Below are 19808 nucleotides of genomic sequence, written 5' to 3'. Positions count from 1 at the left end.
ACACCAAATATTAATTTGATTGTCATTTTTCTTCTGTTCACTCACTTTGCATTTTATTAAACTATAATAATAGACTTAACATTTCGTAAGCATTTTTCCACAGTACTGCATTACTTGTCTAGAGGGAAAAAGTTACTAGTCCACTTAACGTTAAAAAGATAACAAAGAGTCATTTTTTTTCTTGCCCACTGCAATTTCTAACTCATCTGAGACTAGTGGCACAGTGGAAATTTTAAGCGTTTTGTTCTATTTCAGATGTCTAACAATGAATAAATCAGACGTCAAATTTCCTAGAAATAATAAAAACAAAACAAGAGCTTAATATTCTTTATTTATTCAAATCCTCACCAGGGAAGTGAACACTAAGATTAAAAAAAATAATAATAATAAAATCACACTTGCGTTATGTACAAGGTTTGTGACACCACATGAACAAAAATATCCATAAGAATACATCACAAATCAACTGTTTGTGTAAACCTTGAATTCATAAATGAATGGCAATGAATCCATTAATGAATAAAGATAAAGTTATAACTTGTAATGTTATATTACCATTGTTATAATTTTTTTTTAAATTAAAATATAAATATCAATCACATAACATTACAATGAGATTTGCACTTAAACTAGCTTTGTTATCTCAGATCAAATTATAGGTAGCACATTCTTACAAAAAATGAACATACCATACCAAAGATAATGTATGAAAACAAAACATTGTTTGTTTTTTCATTTTTTATTATTTTTAAACATCTGACCTGGCTTTTTTTTAACAAAATACACAGAGGTTCTCCCCCCATGCTTTTAACATGCAAAAGGTAAATCACATTTTTAAATAAAATGTATATTCTGTACATTCTCTCCATACAAGATGCAATTAGTTGCATGCATGCAAAACATTTAAACCATTTGCCTTCTATTTACATCTCTATATATAGAAATTATACAAACAAAAAAAGATTTTCTTCAAAACGATACAAAACATGTTGTATTTTTATGGAAAACACTATTTACATCAATTTTTAGAAAACATTTTATTTATAATATCAATGCATAATTGACGGTTATATACTTACATATTTACATGTTTTCCAGAACAGTAATCATCTAAGACATAATTTTGATAAAGGTTTAAAAATACAATTATTTCAACATTTTCAATACAGATGCAAAACTAATTTTTAAAATCTTAAAAAAGTACTATTTAAAAAAAAAAAGTGTAATCGACCATAAGCATAATTTTTTTATGCCTTAATTAAAATGCCAGTTTTGCAAGAAAGAGCAGAGAAAATTAATTACAGAAAAAGGAAACAGCAGAATATGTTTTTTTATAATCATAATTAATGTTTGTTAATATATAACAAGGTCTTATTTACAAATAAACTTATATTTTAGGCACAAAGAAAGTAAAATTAATTTATGCATGTGCATATTTTCACAATTTAATTTTTCACGTGTGAATTATTTTGGTAAACTTTGGTTAGCAGTCTCTTTTGCAAGGTTTTATCTTTAAGTTAAGTGCTTTAAATAAATACGGCATTTATAAAAATGTTTAGGCATTAATATGGGTGCATTTCTTAAGCACTATTTTTGCTCACTATTCACTTATTTAAAATATACACCTAAATGCAGCTTTTGTTACCAATACACAATTGCTGATATTTTTCTTACAAAATAATGATTTTAGTTTTATAAATATGCATGGAAAAAAAATAAGTTGACACTCCTCCCTTTTTTGTTGTTGTTGCTTGCAGTAAATTATAAATGTTAGGTAGAAAAAAAAATTATTTGCAACTTTTCAGTATTTATACAAATGACATTTAAGTCCTGTAACAATAATATTCACAGTGTCTGTTTAAAAAATAAAGAATTCAGTAAAAATACAAGATTTTCAAGAAGTGGTGAAATTATCCAGAATTATCTTTTTTTTTGTACTTTTATTTCATTAGTATCTTCTATGAGATACGGTATACATTAATTAAATGGCACATTCTCTACTAATATATAATGAGGGTCGAATATTAGCAGCCAAACAGTACATTATTAAAACGGAGTTGATGCTATTCCAGTTGCAAAACATCAACGTGTTTTCAGCAAGTTCTCCATCTAATAGAATTGTTGTTGAAAAATGTTTTAAGCTATCCAATCGGAACAGAATCTATATTTAAGGTAAAATGGCAACTGATTCAAACTTGTCTAGCATACCACAAATTAACCCTGAGTCAATGACATCAATAAATATATTTACTATATTTGAGTATCTCCATCTATTTGTTCTGATGCTTGATTTAATTCTGATAACAATATCACATCTAGAAAGAACCAAAGTAAGGAGACTTTTTTTTGACAAAATTGAATAAATCCGTAACATGTGTAAGTGTATACGGTCATCCCAATGATTAGGCGCTCAAACATCATTATGTTCAATTATATGTAAGACAAGAAACATTCACCACCTAAAACTTTAACTGATCTGTGAAACGTGGCTTTAAAAGACAGATTGATTAATAAACTAAGCTAAAATAATTTCAGTGTCTAAAAAGACTTCTACACAATTATTTAAACTGTTTTTTTTTTCTATATATACGCATATAAGCACTTAAAGGAATAGGAAAGTCAAAATTAAACTTGCATGATTAAGATAGAGCATGTAATTTTAAGACACTTTTGAATTCATGTCTATTTTCTAATGTGCTTCATTCTCCTGGTATCCCTTGTTGAAAAAGAATAAGCACATATTCTACACTAGTGGGAGCTAGATGCTGATTGGTGCCTGCACAAATTTGTCTTCTGTGATTGGCTAAAGAGGTGTTCAGCTAGCTGCCAGTAGTGCAACGCTGCTCCTTCAGCAACAAAATAATGAAGCAAATTTGATAATAGAAGCAAATTGTAAAGTTCTTTAAAATTGTATGTTCTATCTGAATCACGAAAGAAAAATTTGGGGTTTTCTGTCCCTTTAAGAATTTTATTGCCTCTTGATTAGTTTAACATTATCTCCTTTGACAAATAGAGAAAACAGCTGTCATACCATAATATTTTAAATTCAGATTTTTGCAGAGATTTCTGGAATTGCCCAAAACAAATTGTAGTTGCAAAAACTAACAACTACTGTATTGATTTAGTTTTAGTCTATCAAATCAGTGGCAGAAAATAAATAGATAATTCCAAAAAAAATAAGTTACAAAATTGAATTAAGAAAAGTAATTTCTATGCATTTATAATGCAAATCGTCTGATCTTGTTCAATGGGACATAAACTATAATAAATAGAATTAGAAAGGAGAAGTAAAAATTCCATGGTGAAAAAATATAGTAAGCAGAAAAATAAAAATGTTAGTCATCTGTACATTGTTTTAATAAACTACAGCCACAAACAAAATGTATTAATAAAAACAAGTAAATATGATCATGCTCTTCTTGTAATCATGCCTGTCTTTATTTGTTAATTATTTTATTAGGATTTTAAATAATTTTATGCAAAATGTGACTGCTCCAGTTTTATTTGTATTCTGGTTCTTTCTTAATTGACAGCATATCAAGTATTCCACATTTATTGCCATTGGAATTATTAAAAGTTCTATTTCCAACATGATTGGAAGATCTAAGAAAACCAATACCATTTGTATTGGTTCCTCCACTAGAGATTGAATCTCTTTTTAATGTCACTTCTGTTGCATTCCCTAAAAAAGATTCTGTCCAACTGGTTCTGTCCCGCAGCTCCTGGCTAATAGCAGAATGGCCTCCCTTTTGCAGCATATAATACAATATTGGGTTGGTTTTGGTCAGCCTTGGAGAATCTTTTCCAAAATCATTTTTTTCCATATCAGTGATAACCCATTTAATAGGACCATTATCTGGAGGTGTGGGAGAGACATTAAATAATGCTGAATCTGTCCGAGATACTTTACTTCCTAAAACTTCTGGAGATGGCGCATGGCGGAGATTAACAGAAGATGAATAATGAAAAGGCATTTGACTTATATTTGTCTGATGTACAGGTTTCCCAATCAATGTATTTAATGAAGGAACAGCAAAGTCAGAATTACATGCCACATTACCTCTGTTCCCCTTCATAATCTCTTCAACTAGTGTACTGTTTCGATGCTGGGATAGGTCTCTGACACAGTTCTCTGAAAGCAACAGCTGTTTCAGGACATTAAAACCTTTACTTTCTCTTGGCCAGCTTATATTTTTACTTTCATTATATGAACTCTGACCTAGAATGCACTTAGGTTCAAAATCATCCTTGCTTCCATTGATTTCATCCTGAAGAATTATTGGTCCACATAGTGAGCGTGTAGGGCCAAATTGCTTATTTCCACTTTCTGGTGAACTTATTTTTGACATTTTTAGTTTACTTTCCGAAGGCTCATTTTGATGCAGTTTTCTCTTTTTAGGAACAACACATGGACTTTTTGTGTCTCTTTGTTTGGAGTCACCATTTCTATTGTTTATATCCAAATCAACATCATCATATCCATCATGGTTCTGTCTAAGCAAACGACTCAGGAGACCATTTCTTGAAGGGGAAAAGTTGCGTGGTGAATTATGCGGTGATCTTGAATCCCCCAAAACAGATTGGCTGATTTTATGTGGCGACATCCCTAGAGGACTTGGTACACCTAAGTCTCTTAAATATTGTGCATTAGAATCATCCTCTGGTTCAGTTTTAATTTTAACAGCAACAACTTGTTCCCTTGATATGATCTCACTCTTGTCTTGTGGGATTTCCTCTTTAACTGCAGATTTTTGGACTTTTTCAATCTTGCTTTTGTTGGGTGCACCAAGTAATAGTTGAAGAACAGTGCGTCTCTCCAGAAGGTTTTCTATTTCAGAACTGGCAAATCCTGAATCAACAGGAGTTGGGGGGTTACTAAAAGCTCTACTTTCTTCAACTGTTCGCGTTTGGTTTGTAAGAAGAGGACTGTTGAGCCTATCAATTAATCCTAAAGTTTTACCATTACTTACACCTAATGATTTTTGGAGCCGCAGATCATCAGAAGAAGGGTTTTGCTTTCCACATTGAGCTAAATTTTGTAGTAGCTTACTTGCACTAAAAGCAGCATTGTCTGCTGCATTGTCATTAGCTAACGGGACAGGTGTTTGAAGTGCTTTGTTTCTAGTAAGTTCTACCAAATGCTTTGATGCAGGATTCACATGCCTTTCTGGCTGAATGTTACTAATATAGTTTGGGAAATTTTGTTTATTTGGGAAAGGTTGATGTGTCAGATTTACAGGAGATCCTGCTTTTGCAGAACTGTGCACATTTATTGAATGTAGTGGAGATGAGCTGTGTATAGTTGAATTCTCTGTTATATGTCCCTGTGTTGAAGAACTGAACTTTGTCAAATCAGCAGCCTTGTGTTGCCCCTTTATATCTACCATTGTCTCATGATTTTCATCGACTTTATGGCCAAGTAGCAACTGTAACAGTGTCACTTTCTGATGAGGCTTTAGAGTTGAATCTGGTGAACAGTCTTTTCTAAGTTCCAATCCATCCACTTTTGGATCCCAGTTATGAAGTAAGGTTTCTGTTAAATGATCTAGGGAAGCAGTATTTAATGGCTGTGTCTTTTCTGTTCTGTTTTTAAATGACAAGTCTATGGGGGCACAGTTAGAATGTGTACTTTCATCATCACTGCTCTCATCTTCTGTAAAACTAGGATTGTTGTCTGAGAGATCATCTGTAGTTGTTGGTGTAACGCTTTCATCAAACATAGAATATTTCTCACACTGTAAGTTATTCTTGCTTATACTTGTAGCATTCTGGCTTTTAAGAAGGTGGAGAAGCAAACTGTTATTTGGTGATGGTTTCATATGATTTCTATCTGCATGATTTTTATAGCCAACTGATTTGAGAGGATGATTTAATACACCCTGCTGATTAGAAAATTGTGGAAGATTGGTTACATTACTTATGGGATTTGACAATGTTCTTACTGGATTGTTGTGGTTTACTGGAGAGTTTGACATGTGCAAGCGATTAAGATCCTGTTCTGAACTTTCCTTCAATCTGGCCATTGCAGCCAGCCTCTCACTTGCCAACTGACTTGCATTCTGTGCTTTTAGAGCATGATCCCTAGAGTACTGTTGTAAGTGAGCTTCACTAGACAGAAGCAATGCTAATTGACTACAAGCTACACTTGGTTTAGGGGAGGCAGTTGGGCTAGACCTTTTCTCTACCATACTTGCAACAGCTTGGAGTCTTGCAGCACAGGAAATTGGCTCGACCACTCCTTTAGTGCTACTTTGTCCAGAATGAGAAGAGTCCCCAAATTTTTCTTGAACAGAATTTTTTGCTAAATTACCCAAATTATTGTTGGTTATTGTATCTTTTGCTCTGTTCTTATTTAAGAGAGTTTTTAAATGATTAGATGCAATACCATAGCACTGGGTATCTTTTTCCTCTTGTATGCCCTCTTGGTCGAGGGAAAACCCTTGGTCCTTAAGGCTTTGTTTAATCTGCTGTGACAAAGCAACACTCTGCAGTCTGGAACTGAATGACTGAAGCAAGGAGGCAAGCAGAGTGCTATCTTGCTTGCCTTTGGGAACATTTTCAACCATGCCAGTTAGCAAAGCTTCATTTTTCCCATTTAAACCAACAATTGTATCAGATAACCGTCTTCTCTTAGCTGTATTCCAGTCTTCTGAAGACTGAAGCAATCTTGCTTTTTTGAGATGCAACATACCAGACCCTTGGTGGTTACTGTTAATTGGAGCATTACTTTGAGAATTAGAAAACAAACTTCCAGATACCTTAAAGTCTTCATCTTTTTTAGCACGGCCAGACAGTTTTTCAACTGTAGTCCCTGACCCGCCTGCTGCTTGATGCATTAGTAATCCTTCTAAATAAGTTAAAACAATGGAATCCTGTTGCATCTCAGAGCTAAGCTCTTCTCCATGAGTCATGTTCAACAAAAGTAAGCGTAAAAGCGGTCTTCACTTAGTTTATAGACCACCAAAAACTATCCAAATGTTAGTGTGTTGACATCCATGTCATTTTCAAGTTAATGCAGCAAACCATTGTCATTGTCCAAATCCAAATAAGTGTTCTTTCAGTGATCATTGGAAAGAAGGGCCAGTATAATTACGGTTGTCTTAGTATGATGCAATAGAGAATTTTTGTATATCCAATGCCTTAACATTCAATATGTATCCCTAAAATAAAGAGAAAAAAATGTAAGTAAATATAGTGATATCACATGGTTATAACAAAGAGAACACTAACCAATACAAGCACCATCATTTTACAACACAGCACACTAATATAGTTCACTTATAAAATGCTGTTTTGATGTCTTTTTTTACTGAGAGCATCAAGCTGATTTCATAAGAGCTGGTCACCTTTGCTTTACACTTTTAAAGTATGTTTTACATTTTATTTTAATGTTCCTGTTTCTTGCTATTTAACTAAAGGACCATAAAATGCAGTAGAATTGGATAATTAGCAAGGGTATGATAAAAAGACAATTTAATAGCAGTCTGCGTTTCAAATGAAATGAACAATTTTAAACAAATAGTCTCAATTCCAAGGCGCCGCTCTCACCTATAGAGTAACTGTGAATAGAATGAATATATACATACACACACATATACGGATGTATATCAAACTCACTTATAGCTATCAATGATATCAAGCTCACTTATAGCTAGCAATGATATCAAGCTCACTTATAGCTAGCAATGATAATACAATGTTCAAATGAATAAAATACAGTATAAAATATGAACCAATCAAATCAACAGTCCATAGATCAAACGGCAGCTCCTAGTAGCCAAGCAGACTCCACAGATTTATGCAACAAAAGACAGGGACCCCACATAGAGTAGACCAGTATGTGGCACAGAAATATATATTCAGTATTACTGCTCTACTCACAGGAATACAGCACCTCCATGTGCTATACGAGCATGCAAGAACCTGTCAGTCTCCCTGCCAACCAGCAACCGGAACAAACCCTGACGCGATTCTCTCACTGACATCCTCTTGATCCACGTGGTAATTCACGTATAGGAGGCAGGTCTCCAAATCAGGCTCCACATATGGAACTTCAGCCGGGATTTTATATAGTGGCCAAAATATATCGCTTATAAGGATATTCCTTAATCAGTGTTGAAACAATAATGGCAAATAGTCGCATCAGGGTTGGTTCTGGTTACCGTTAACAGTCTGAGAAGACTAAAAAGGTTTCTGAATGCTTGTATAGCACCTGGAAGTGCCTTATTCTTCTGAGTAGAGCAGTAACACTGTATATATATATATATATATATATATATATATATATATAAATTTCTGTGTCCCATACTGGTTCACAATATGTAGCGCTCCCCGTCTTGTTCTTCTGTTTGAATTTCAAATGAGTAGCAGATTTTTCAGATATTTCCATTCTCCCTTTCCCCTATATCATGTGACAGCCACCAGCCAATTACAAAACTTATATACATTTACACTGGGAAGTCTTGCACATGTTCAGTAGGAGCTGATACATCAGAAAGTGTGCATATAAAATGAATGTGCACATTTTGATAATGGAAGTAAATTGGAAAGGTTTTTAAAACTGTATTCTCTATCGAAATCAAGAAAGTTAAATTTTTACTTTGATCCCCTTTAAAAGGGACATTAAACTGCTGAGTGCAACTACAGTAGTGTGGTTATTACTCACCATGTTATTGTTTTTCCTTCTGTGCCTGCAGCTGTCTTAAAAGTCAATCTCTTATTTTAACCCCTTAGAAAGTATTAAATAGTGGAAGCTCTGCATCTTCACACTTGAAGCCCCCATCTTGAAGCTTATATTTGTTATGTAACTTTTAAACTGTGCAAAAAAACTTCAAAACAATAACTCTTTAGGCCTGTACTGTGTGAAAGAGTCTCTAGTACAGCTTTCAAAAATCCAGTAACATCACAGATCTGTAAAGTGCACTGCTTTCATCACAGGATGCAACAATATGCGAGATAGAAGATGGTGGCTCCCAATATAAAATGTAGACCTTTACTAACCGGATTCTCTAATGAGTTACTATAAAAGAGAATGGCTTTAAAAAGAGCAGTAGGTGCAGTAGAGAAAAAAATAGCATGGTGAGTAGTATTTATTTGTATCCAGCTGCTTAATGTCCCTTTAAAGGGACACTCAAGTCGAAATTAAACTTACATAATTCAGATAGGGTATGTTGTTTAAACTTTCCAATTTACTTTTATCATCAAATTTGCTTTGTTCTCTTGGTATTCTTTGTTGAAAGCTAAACCTAGGTAGGCTCATGCTAATTTCTAAACTCTAGTTTTTACAGTTTTTCACACCTAGACAGCACTAGTTCATGTGTTTCATAGATAACATTGTGCTCACTCCCATGGAGTTATTTATGAGTCAGCACAGATTGGCTAAAATGCAAGTCTATTAAAAGAACAGAAATAAGGGGGCAGTCTGCAGAGGCTTAGATACAAGGTAATCACTGAGATAAAAAGTGCATTAATATAACCTTGTTGGTTATGCAAAACTGGGGAATGGGTAATAAAGAGAATCGCTAGCTTTTTAAATAATAAACATTTTCAAGTAGACTGTCCCTTTAAATTTTTCTTCCAAACAAGGAACCTATGGCCTAGATTTAGAGTTGGGCGGTAGCCGTCAAAACCAGCGTTAGAGGCTCCTAACGCTGGTTTTGGGCTACCGCCGGTATTTGGAGTCGGTCATTAAAGGGTCTAACGCTCACTTTCCAGCCGCGACTTTTCCATACCGCAGATCCCCTTACGTCATTTCCGTATCCTATCTTTTCAATGGGATCTTTCTAACGCCGGTATTTAGAGTCGTGGCTGAAGTGAGCGTTAGAAATCTAACGACAAAACTCCAGCCGCAGAAAAAAGTCAGTAGTTAAGAGCTTTCTGGGCTAACGCCGGTTTATAAAGCTCTTAACTACTGTGCTCTAAAGTACACTAACACCCATAAACTACCTATGTACCCCTAAACCGAGGTCCCCCCACATCGCTGCCACTATATTTAAATTTTTTAACCCCTAATCTTCCGCTCCGTACACTTCCGCCAACTACGTTATCCCTATGTACCCCTAATCTGCTGCCCCTAACACCGCCGACCCCTATATTATATTTATTAACCCCTAATCTGCCCCCCACGTCGCCGCCAGCTACCTACACTTATTAACTCCTAATCTGCCATCCGCACGCCGCCGCCAGCTACATTATAGCTATGTACCCCTAATCTGCTGCCCCTAACACCGCCGACCCCTATATTATATTTATTAACCCCTAATCTGCCCCCCACAACGTCGCCGCCAGCTACCTACACTTATTAACCCCTAATCTGCCGTCCGCACGCCGCCAGCTACATTATAGCTATGTACCCCTAATCTGCTGCCCCTAACACCGCCGACCCCTATATTATATTTATTAACCCCTAATCTGCCCCCCACAACGTCGCTGCCAGCTACCTACACTTATTAAACCCTAATCTGCTGAGCGGACCGCACTGCTACTATAATAAAGTAATTAACCCCTAATCCGCCTCACTCCCGCCTCAATAACCCTATAATAAATAGTATTAACCCCTAATCTGCCCTCCCTAACTTCAAGTATTAACCCCTAATCTGCCAATCGGAGCTCACCGCTACTCTAATAAATTTTTTAACCCCTAAAGCTAATTTTAACCCTAACACCCCCCTAAGTTAAATATAATTTTATTCTAACGAAATAAATTAACTCTTATTAAATAAATTATTCCTATTTAAATCTAAATACTTACCTGTAAAATAAACCCTAATATAGCTACAACATAAATTATAATTATATTATAGCTATTTTAAGATTAATATTTATTTTACAGGCAACTTTGTAATTATATTAACCAGGTACAATAGCTATTAAATAGTTAATAACTATTTAATAGTTACCTAGTTAAAATAATTACAAAATTACCTGTAAAATAAATCCTAACCTAAGTTACAATTAAACCTAACACTACACTATCAATAAATTAATTAAATACAATACCTACAATTATCTACAATTAAACCTAACACTACACTATCCATAAATTAATTAAATACATAACCTACAAATAACTACAATTAAATAAACTAACTAAAGTACAAAAAATAAAAAAATATTTACAAACATTAGAAAAATATTACAACAATTTTAAACTAATTACACCTACTCTAAGCCCCCTAATAAAATAACAAAGCCCCCCAAAATAAAAAAAATGCCCTACCCTATTCTAAATTAAAAAAATTCAAAGCTCTTTTACCTTACCAGCCCTGAACAGGGCCCTTTGCGGGGCATGCCCCAAAGAATTCAGCTCTTTTGCCTGTAATAAAAAAACATACAATACCCCCCCCCCCAACATTACAACCCACCACCCACATACCCCTAATCTAACCCAAACCCCCCTTAAATAAACCTAACACTAAGCCCCTGAAGATCTCCCTACCTTGTCTTCACCACACCGGGTACCGATCTGTCCAGAAGAGCCTCCGAAATCTTCATCCAAGCCCAAGCAGGGGCTGAAGAGTGACGTCCATCCTCCGGCTGAAGTCTGGATCCAAGCGGCAAATGAAGAAGTCCATCTTCGGGAAGAAATCTTCATCCTATCCGGGCAGAAGAGGACATCCGGACCGGCAAACATCTTCATTCAAGCCGCATCTTCTATGTTGTTCCATCGGATGACGAGCGGCTGATCTTGAAGACCTCCGGCGCGGATCCATCCTCTTCGTTCGACGTCCAACTGAAGAATGAAGGTTCCTTTAAGGGACGTCATCCAAGATGGCGTCCCTCGAATTCCGATTGGCTGATAGGATTCTATCAGCCAATCGGAATTAAGGTAGGAATATTCTGATTGGCTGATGGAATCAGCCAATCAGATTCAAGTTCAATCCGATTGGCTGATCCAATCAGCCAATCAGATTGAGCTCACATTCTATTGGCTGTTCCGATCAGCTAATAGAATGCAAGCTCAATCTGATTGGCTGATTGGATCAGCCAATCGGATTGAACTTGATTCTGATTGGCTGATTCCATCAGCCAATCAGAATTTTCCTACCTTAATTCCGATTGGCTGATAGAATCCTATCAGCCAATCGGAATTTGAGGGACGCCATCTTGGATGACGTCCCTTAAAGGAACCTTCATCCTTCAGTTGGACGTCGAACGAAGAGGATGGATCAGCGCCGGAGGTCTTCAAGATCAGCCGCTCGTCATCCGATGGAACAACATAGAAGATGCGGCTTGGATGAAGATGTTTGCCGGTCCGGATGTCATCTTCTGCCCGGATAGGATGAAGATTTCTTCCCGAAGATGGACTTCTTCATTTGCCGCTTGGATCCAGACTTCAGCCGGAGGATGGACGTCACTCTTCAGCCCCTGCTTGGGCTTGGATGAAGATTTCGGAGGCTCTTCTGGACAGATCGGGACCCGGTGTGGTGAAGACAAGGTAGGGAGATCTTCAGGGGCTTAGTGTTAGGTTTATTTAAGGGGGGTTTGGGTTAGATTAGGGGTATGTGGGTGGTGGGTTGCAATGTTGGGGGGGGGTATTGTATGTTTTTTTTTACAGGCAAAAGAGCTGAATTCTTTGGGGCATGCCCCGCAAAGGGCCCTGTTCAGGGCTGGTAAGGTAAAAGAGCTTTGAATTTTTTAAATTTATAATAGGGTAGGGCATTTTTTTATTTTGGGGGGGCTTTGTTATTTTATTAGGGGGCTTAGAGTAGGTTTAATTAGTTTAAAATTGTTGTAATATTTTTCTAATGTTTGTAAATATTTTTTTATTTTTTGTAACTTAGTTCTTTTTTATTTTTTGTACTTTAGTTAGTTTATTTCATTGTAGTTATTTGTAGATATTGTATTTAATTAATTTATTGATAGTGTAGTGTTAGGTTTAATTGTAACTTAGGTTAGGATTTATTTTACAGGTAATTTTGTAATTATTTTAACTATTTTAGCTATTAAATAGTTCTTAACTATTTAATAGCTATTGTACCTGGTTAAAATAAATACAAAGTTGCCTGTAAAATAAATATAAATCCTAAAATAGCTACAATATAATTATAATTTATATAGTAGCTATATTAGGGTTTATTTTACAGGTAAGTATTTAGATTTAAATAGGAATAATTTATTTAATAAGAGTTAATTTATTTCGTTAGAATAAAATTATATTTAACTTAGGGGGGTGTTAGGGTTAAAATTAGCTTTAGGGGTTAAAAAATGTATTAGAGTAGCGGTGAGCTCCGATCGGCAGATTAGGGGTTAATACTTGAAGTTAGGTGTCGGCGATGTTAGGGAGGGCAGATTAGGGGTTAATACTATTTATTATAGGGTTATTGAGGCGGGAGTGAGGCGGATTAGGGGTTAATAACAGAATTTATGCTTACCTGATAAATTACTTTCTCCAACGGTGTGTCCGGTCCACGGCGTCACCCTTACTTGTGGGATATTCTCTTCCCCAACAGGAAATGGCAAAGAGTCCCAGCAAAGCTGGCCATATAGTCCCTCCTAGGCTCCGCCCACCCCAGTCATTCGACCGACGGACAGGAGGAAATATATATAGGAGAAACCATATGGTACCGTGGTGACTGTAGTTAGAGAAAATAATTCATCAGACCTGATTAAAAAACCAGGGCGGGCCGTGGACCGGACACACCGTTGGAGAAAGTAATTTATCAGGTAAGCATAAATTCTGTTTTCTCCAACATTGGTGTGTCCGGTCCACGGCGTCATCCTTACTTGTGGGAACCAATACCAAAGCTTTAGGACACGGATGAAGGGAGGGAGCAAATCAGGTTACCTAAACGGAAGGCACCACAGCTTGCAAAACCTTTCTCCCAAAAATAGCCTCCGAAGAAGCAAAAGTATCAAATTTGTAAAATTTGGCAAAAGTGTGCAGTGAAGACCAAGTCGCTGCCTTACATATCTGGTCAACAGAAGCCTCGTTCTTGAAGGCCCATGTGGAAGCCACAGCCCTAGTGGAGTGAGCTGTGATTCTTTCAGGAGGCTGCCGTCCGGCAGTCTCATAAGCCAATCGGATAATGCTTTTAAGCCAAAAGGAAAGAGAGGTAGAAGTCGCTTTTTGACCTCTCCTTTTACCAGAATAAACAACAAACAAGGAAGATGTTTGTCTGAAATCTTTAGTAGCCTCTAAATAGAACTTTAGAGCACGGACAACGTCCAAATTGTGTAACAAACGTTCCTTCTTTGAAACTGGATTCGGACACAAAGAAGGTACAACTATCTCCTGGTTAATATTTTTGTTAGAAACAACTTTAGGAAGAAAACCAGGCTTAGTACGCAAAACCACCTTATCTGCATGGAACACCAGATAGGGCGGAGAACACTGCAGAGCAGATAACTCTGAAACTCTTCTAGCAGAAGAAATTGCAACTAAAAACAAAACTTTCCAAGATAGTAACTTAATATCTATGGAATGTAAAGGTTCAAACGGAACCCCTTGAAGAACTGAAAGAACTAGATTTAGACTCCAAGGAGGAGTCAAAGGTCTGTAAACAGGCTTGATCCTAACCAGAGCCTGAACAAATGCTTGAACATCTGGCACAGCTGCCAGTCTTTTGTGTAGTAAGACAGATAAAGCAGAGATCTGTCCGTTTAGAGAACTTGCAGATAATCCTTTCTCCAAACCTTCTTGTAGAAAGGAGAGAATCTTAGGAATTTTTATCTTATTCCATGGGAATCCTTTGGATTCACACCAACAGATATATTTTTTCCATATTTTATGGTAAATTTTTCTAGTTACAGGTTTTCTGGCCTGATCCAGAGTATCTATAACAGAATCTGAAAACCCACGCTTTGATAGAATCAAGCGTTCAATCTCCAAGCCGTCAGTTGGAGGGAGACCAGATTTGGATGTTCGAATGGACCCTGAACAAGAAGGTCCTGTCTCAAAGGTAGCTTCCATGGTGGAGCCGATGACATATTCACCAGGTCTGCATACCAAGTCCTGCGTGGCCACGCAGGAGCTATCAAGATCACCGAGGCCCTCTCCTGATTGATCCTGGCTACCAGCCTGGGAATGAGAGGAAACGGTGGGAATACATAAGCTAGGTTGAAGGTCCAAGGTGCTACTAGTGCATCTACTAGAGTCGCCTTGGGATCCCTGGATCTGGACCCGTAGCAAGGAACCTTGAAGTTCTGACGAGACGCCATCAGATCCATGTCTGGAATGCCCCATAATTGAGTTATTTGGGCAAAGATTTCCGGATGGAGTTCCCACTCCCCCGGATGGAATGTCTGACGACTCAGAAAATCCGCTTCCCAATTTTCCACTCCTGGGATGTGGATCGCAGACAAGTGGCAGGAGTGATCCTCCGCCCATTGAATTATTTTGGTCACTTCTTTCATCGCCAGGGAACTCCTTGTTCCCCCCTGATGATTGATATATGCAACGGTCGTCATGTTGTCTGATTGGAACCTTATGAATTTGGCCTTTGCTAGTTGAGGCCAAGCTCTGAGAGCATTGAATATCGCTCTCAGTTCCAGAATGTTTATCGGGAGAAGAGACTCTTCCCGAGACCATAGACCCTGAGCTTTCAGGGATTCCCAGACCGCTCCCCAGCCCACTAGACTGGCGTCGGTCGTGACAATGACCCACTCTGGTCTGCGGAAGCTCATTCCCTGGGACAGATTGTCCAGGGTCAGCCACCAACGGAGTGAATCTCTGGTCTTTTGATCTACTTGAATCATTGGAGACAAGTCTGTATAATCCCCATTCCACTGTTTGAGCATGCACAGTTGTAATGGTCTTAGATGAATTCGTGCAAAAGGAACTATGTCCATTGTTGCAACCATCAATCCTACTACTTCCATGCACTGCGCTATGGAAAGACGAGGAACAGAATGAAGCACTTGACAAGAGCTTAGAAGTTTTGATTTTCTGACCTCTGTCAGAAAAATCCTCATTTCTAAGGAATCTATTATTGTTCCCAAGAAGGGAACTCTTGTCGACGGGGACAGAGAACTTTTTTCTTTGTTCACCTTCCATCCGTGAGATCTGAGAAAGGCTAGAAGGATGTCCGTATGAGCCTTTGCTTTTGACAGGGACGACGCTTGTATTAGAATGTCGTCCAAGTAAGGTACTACTGCAATGCACCTTGGTCTTAAAACCGCTAGAAGGGACCCTAGCACCTTTGTGAAAATCCTTGGAGCAGTGGCTAATCCGAATGGGAGGGCCACAAACTGGTAATGCTTGTCCAGAAAAGCGAACCTTAGGAACTGATGATGTTCTTTGTGGATAGGAATATGTAGGTACGCATCCTTTAGATCCACGGTAGCCATAAATTGACTTTCCTGGATGGTGGGTAGAATCGTTCGAATAGTTTCCATTTTGAACGATGGTACCCTGAGAAATTTGTTTAGGATCTTCAAATCCAAAATTGGTCTGAACGTTCCCTCTTTTTTGGGAACTACGAACAGATTGGAATAAAATCCCATTCCTTGTTCCTTTATTGGAACTGGGTGTATCACTCCCATCTTTAACAGGTCTTCTACACAATGTAAGAATGCCTGTCTCTTTATTTGGTTTGAGGATAAGTGAGACCTGTGGAACCTTCCCCTTGGGGGTAGTTCCTTGAATTCCAGGAGATAACCTTGAGAAACTATTTCTAGCGCCCAAGGATCCTGAACATCTCTTGCCCAAGCCTGAGCAAAGAGAGAGAGTCTGCCCCCCACTAGATCCGGTCCCGGATCGGGGGCTACTCCTTCATGCTGTTTTGTTAGCAGTGGCAGGCTTCTTGGCCTGCTTACCCTTGTTCCAGCCTTGCATTGGTTCCCAGGCTGGTTTGGGTTGTGAGGCATTACCCTCTTGCTTAGAGGATGCAGAATTAGAGGGCGGTCCGTTTCTGCGAAAGGGACGAAAATTAGGCTTATTTTTAGCCTTAAAAGACCTATCCTGTGGAAGGGCGTGGCCCTTTCCCCCAGTGATGTCTGAAATAATCTCTTTCAAATCCGGTCCAAATAAAGTTTTACCTTTGAAAGGGATGTTAAGCAATTTTGTCTTGGATGACACATCCGCTGACCAAGACTTTAGCCAAAGCGCTCTGCGCGCCACGATAGCAAACCCTGAATTTTTCGCCGCTAATCTAGCTAATTGCAAGGCGGCATCTAAAATAAAAGAGTTAGCCAATTTAAGTGCGTGAACTCTGTCCATAACCTCCTCATATGGAGTTTCTCTACTGAGCGACTTTTCTAGTTCCTCGAACCAGAACCACGCTGCCGTAGTGACAGGAACAATGCATGAAATTGGTTGTAGAAGGTAGCCTTGCTGTACAAAAATCTTTTTAAGCAAACCTTCCAATTTTTTATCCATAGGATCTTTGAAAGCACAACCATCTTCGATAGGAATAGTAGTGCGTTTGTTTAGAGTAGAAACTGCCCCCTCGACCTTGGGGACTGTCTGCCATAAGTCCTTTCTGGGGTCGACCATAGGAAATAATTTCTTAAATATAGGGGGGGGGGGACAAAAGGTATGCCGGGCTTTTCCCACTCCTTATTTACTATGTCCGCCACCCGCTTGGGTATAGGAAAAGCGTCGGGGGCACCGGAACCTCTAGGAACTTGTCCATCTTGCATAATTTCTCTGGAATGACCAAGTTGTCACAATCATCCAGAGTAGATAACACCTCCTTAAGCAGTGCGCGGAGATGTTCTAATTTAAATTTAAATGTCACAACATCAGGTTCAGCTTGATGAGAAATTTTTCCTGAATCTGAGATTTCTCCATCAGACAAAACCTCCCTCATGGCCCCTTCAGATTGGTGTGAGGGTATGACAGAACAATTATCATCAGCGCCCTCTTGCTCTTCAGTGTTTAAAACAGAGCAATCGCGCTTTCTCTGATAAGTAGGCATTTTGGATAAAAGATTTGCTATGGAGTTATCCATTACAGCCGTTAATTGTTGCATGGTAATAAGTATTGGCGCACTAGATGTACTAGGGGCCTCCTGCATGGGCAAAACTGGTGTAGACACAGTAGGAGATGATGTAGTATCATGTTTACTCCCCTCATTTGAGGAATCATCTTGGGCAATATCATTATCTGTGGCAGTACTGTCCTTACTTTGTTTGGACGCTATGGCACAATTATCACATAAATTTAAATGGGGAGACACATTGGCTTTCATACATATAGAACATAGCTTATCTGAAGGTACAGACATGTTAAACAGGCTTAAACTTGTCAACAAAGCACAAAAAACGTTTTAAAATAAAACCGTTACTGTCTCTTTAAATTTCAAACAGAAAACACTTTATTACTGAATATGTGAAAAAGTATGAAGGAATCGTTCAAAAATTACCAAAATTTCACCACAGTGTCTTAAAGCATTAAAAGTATTGCACACCAAATTTCAGAGCTTTAACCCTTAAAATAACGGAACCGGAGCCGTTTTTAAATTTAACCCCTATACAGTCCCAGCTATAGTCTTTGCTGAGACCCAACCAAGCCCAGAAGGGAATACGATACCAAATGACGCCTTCTAGAAGCTTTTTCAGTGATTTTTAGATCCTCACACATGCATCTGCATGCCCTGCTCTCAAAAAACAACTGCGCAGTAATGGCGCGAAAATGAGGCTCAGTCTATAACTAGAAAGGCCCCCTGACTGAAAAAGGTGTCTAACACAGTGCCTGCCGTTTTATAAACGTTCCCCAAGATTATAAATGCCAATTGTTAGCCTAAATCTGAATAATATGCCCAAATAAAGCAATCGATTTAGCCCATAAAAATGTCTACCAGTTTTTTAGCCCATATTAAGCCCTTTATTCTGTTTGTTTGACTAAGAAAATGGCTTACCGGTCCCCATGAGGGGAAATGACAGCCTTCCAGCATTACACAGTCTTGTTAGAAATATGGCTAGTCATACCTTAAGCAGAAGAGTCTGCTAACTGTTTCCCCCAACTGAAGTTACTTCATCTCAACAGTCCTATGTGGAAACAGCAATCGATTTTAGTTACTGTCTGCTAAAATCATCTTCCTCTCACAAACAGAAATCTTCATCCTTTTCTGTTTCAGAGTAAATAGTACATACCAGCACTATTTTAAAATAACAAACACTTGATAGAAGAATAAAAACTACATTTAAACACCAAAAAACTCTTAACCATCTCCGTGGAGATGTTGCCTGTGCAACGGCAAAGAGAATGACTGGGGTGGGCGGAGCCTAGTAGGGACTATATGGCCAGCTTTGCTGGGACTCTTTGCCATTTGGGGAAGAGAATATCCCACAAGTAAGGATGACGCCGTGGACCGGACACACCAATGTTGGAGAAAACTTTATTATAATAGCGGTGCGGTCCGCTCGGCAGATTAGGGGTTAATAAGTGTAGGCAGGTGGAGGCGACGTTGTGGGGGGCAGATTCGGGGTTAATTAATATAATATAGGGGTCGGCGGTGTTAGGGGCAGCAGATTAGGGGTACATAGGGATAATGTAAGTAGCGGCGGTTTACGGAGCGGCAGATTAGGGGTTAAAAAAATATGCAGGTGTCAGCGATAGCGGGGGTGGCAGAATAGGGGTTAATAAGTGTAAGGTTAGGGGTGTTTAGACTCGGGGTACATGTTAGAGTGTTAGGTGCACACGTAGGAAGTGTTTCCCCATAGGAAACAATGGGGCTGCGTTAGGAGCTGAACGCAGCTTTTTTGCAGGTGTTAGTTTTTTTTTCAGCCCAAACTGCCCCATTGTTTCCTATGGGGGAATCGTGCACGAGCACGTTTTTGAAGCTGGCCGCTTCCGTAAGCACCGCTGGTATCTAGAGTTGCAGTGGCGTTAAATTATGCTCTACGCTCCCTTTTTGGAGCCTAAC

The 19808-nt window shown here is 38.2% G+C and overlaps 1 protein-coding gene across 3 annotated transcripts in view; it reads right to left on the bottom strand.

Moving 5' to 3' along the window:
* Window positions 1-312: 312 nt before the first annotated feature.
* Window positions 313-19808, bottom strand: part of NRIP1 (nuclear receptor interacting protein 1) — a 114091-nt gene continuing 94595 nt past the window's right edge. For all 3 annotated transcript variants that reach the window (XM_053706015.1, XM_053706017.1, XM_053706016.1), the window contains exon 2: window positions 313-7160. In XM_053706015.1, the coding sequence (XP_053561990.1) occupies window positions 3501-6911 (3411 nt within the window). In that variant the 5' untranslated portion in view covers window positions 6912-7160 and the 3' untranslated portion in view covers window positions 313-3500. The remainder of the gene's footprint in view (window positions 7161-19808) is intronic.

This window comes from Bombina bombina, chromosome 3, assembly GCF_027579735.1.
Source record: "Bombina bombina isolate aBomBom1 chromosome 3, aBomBom1.pri, whole genome shotgun sequence".
NCBI lineage: Eukaryota > Metazoa > Chordata > Amphibia > Anura > Bombinatoridae > Bombina > Bombina bombina.
The sequence above is the reverse complement of the archived record's forward strand: the minus strand, read 5'-3'. Positions and strand labels throughout refer to the sequence as shown.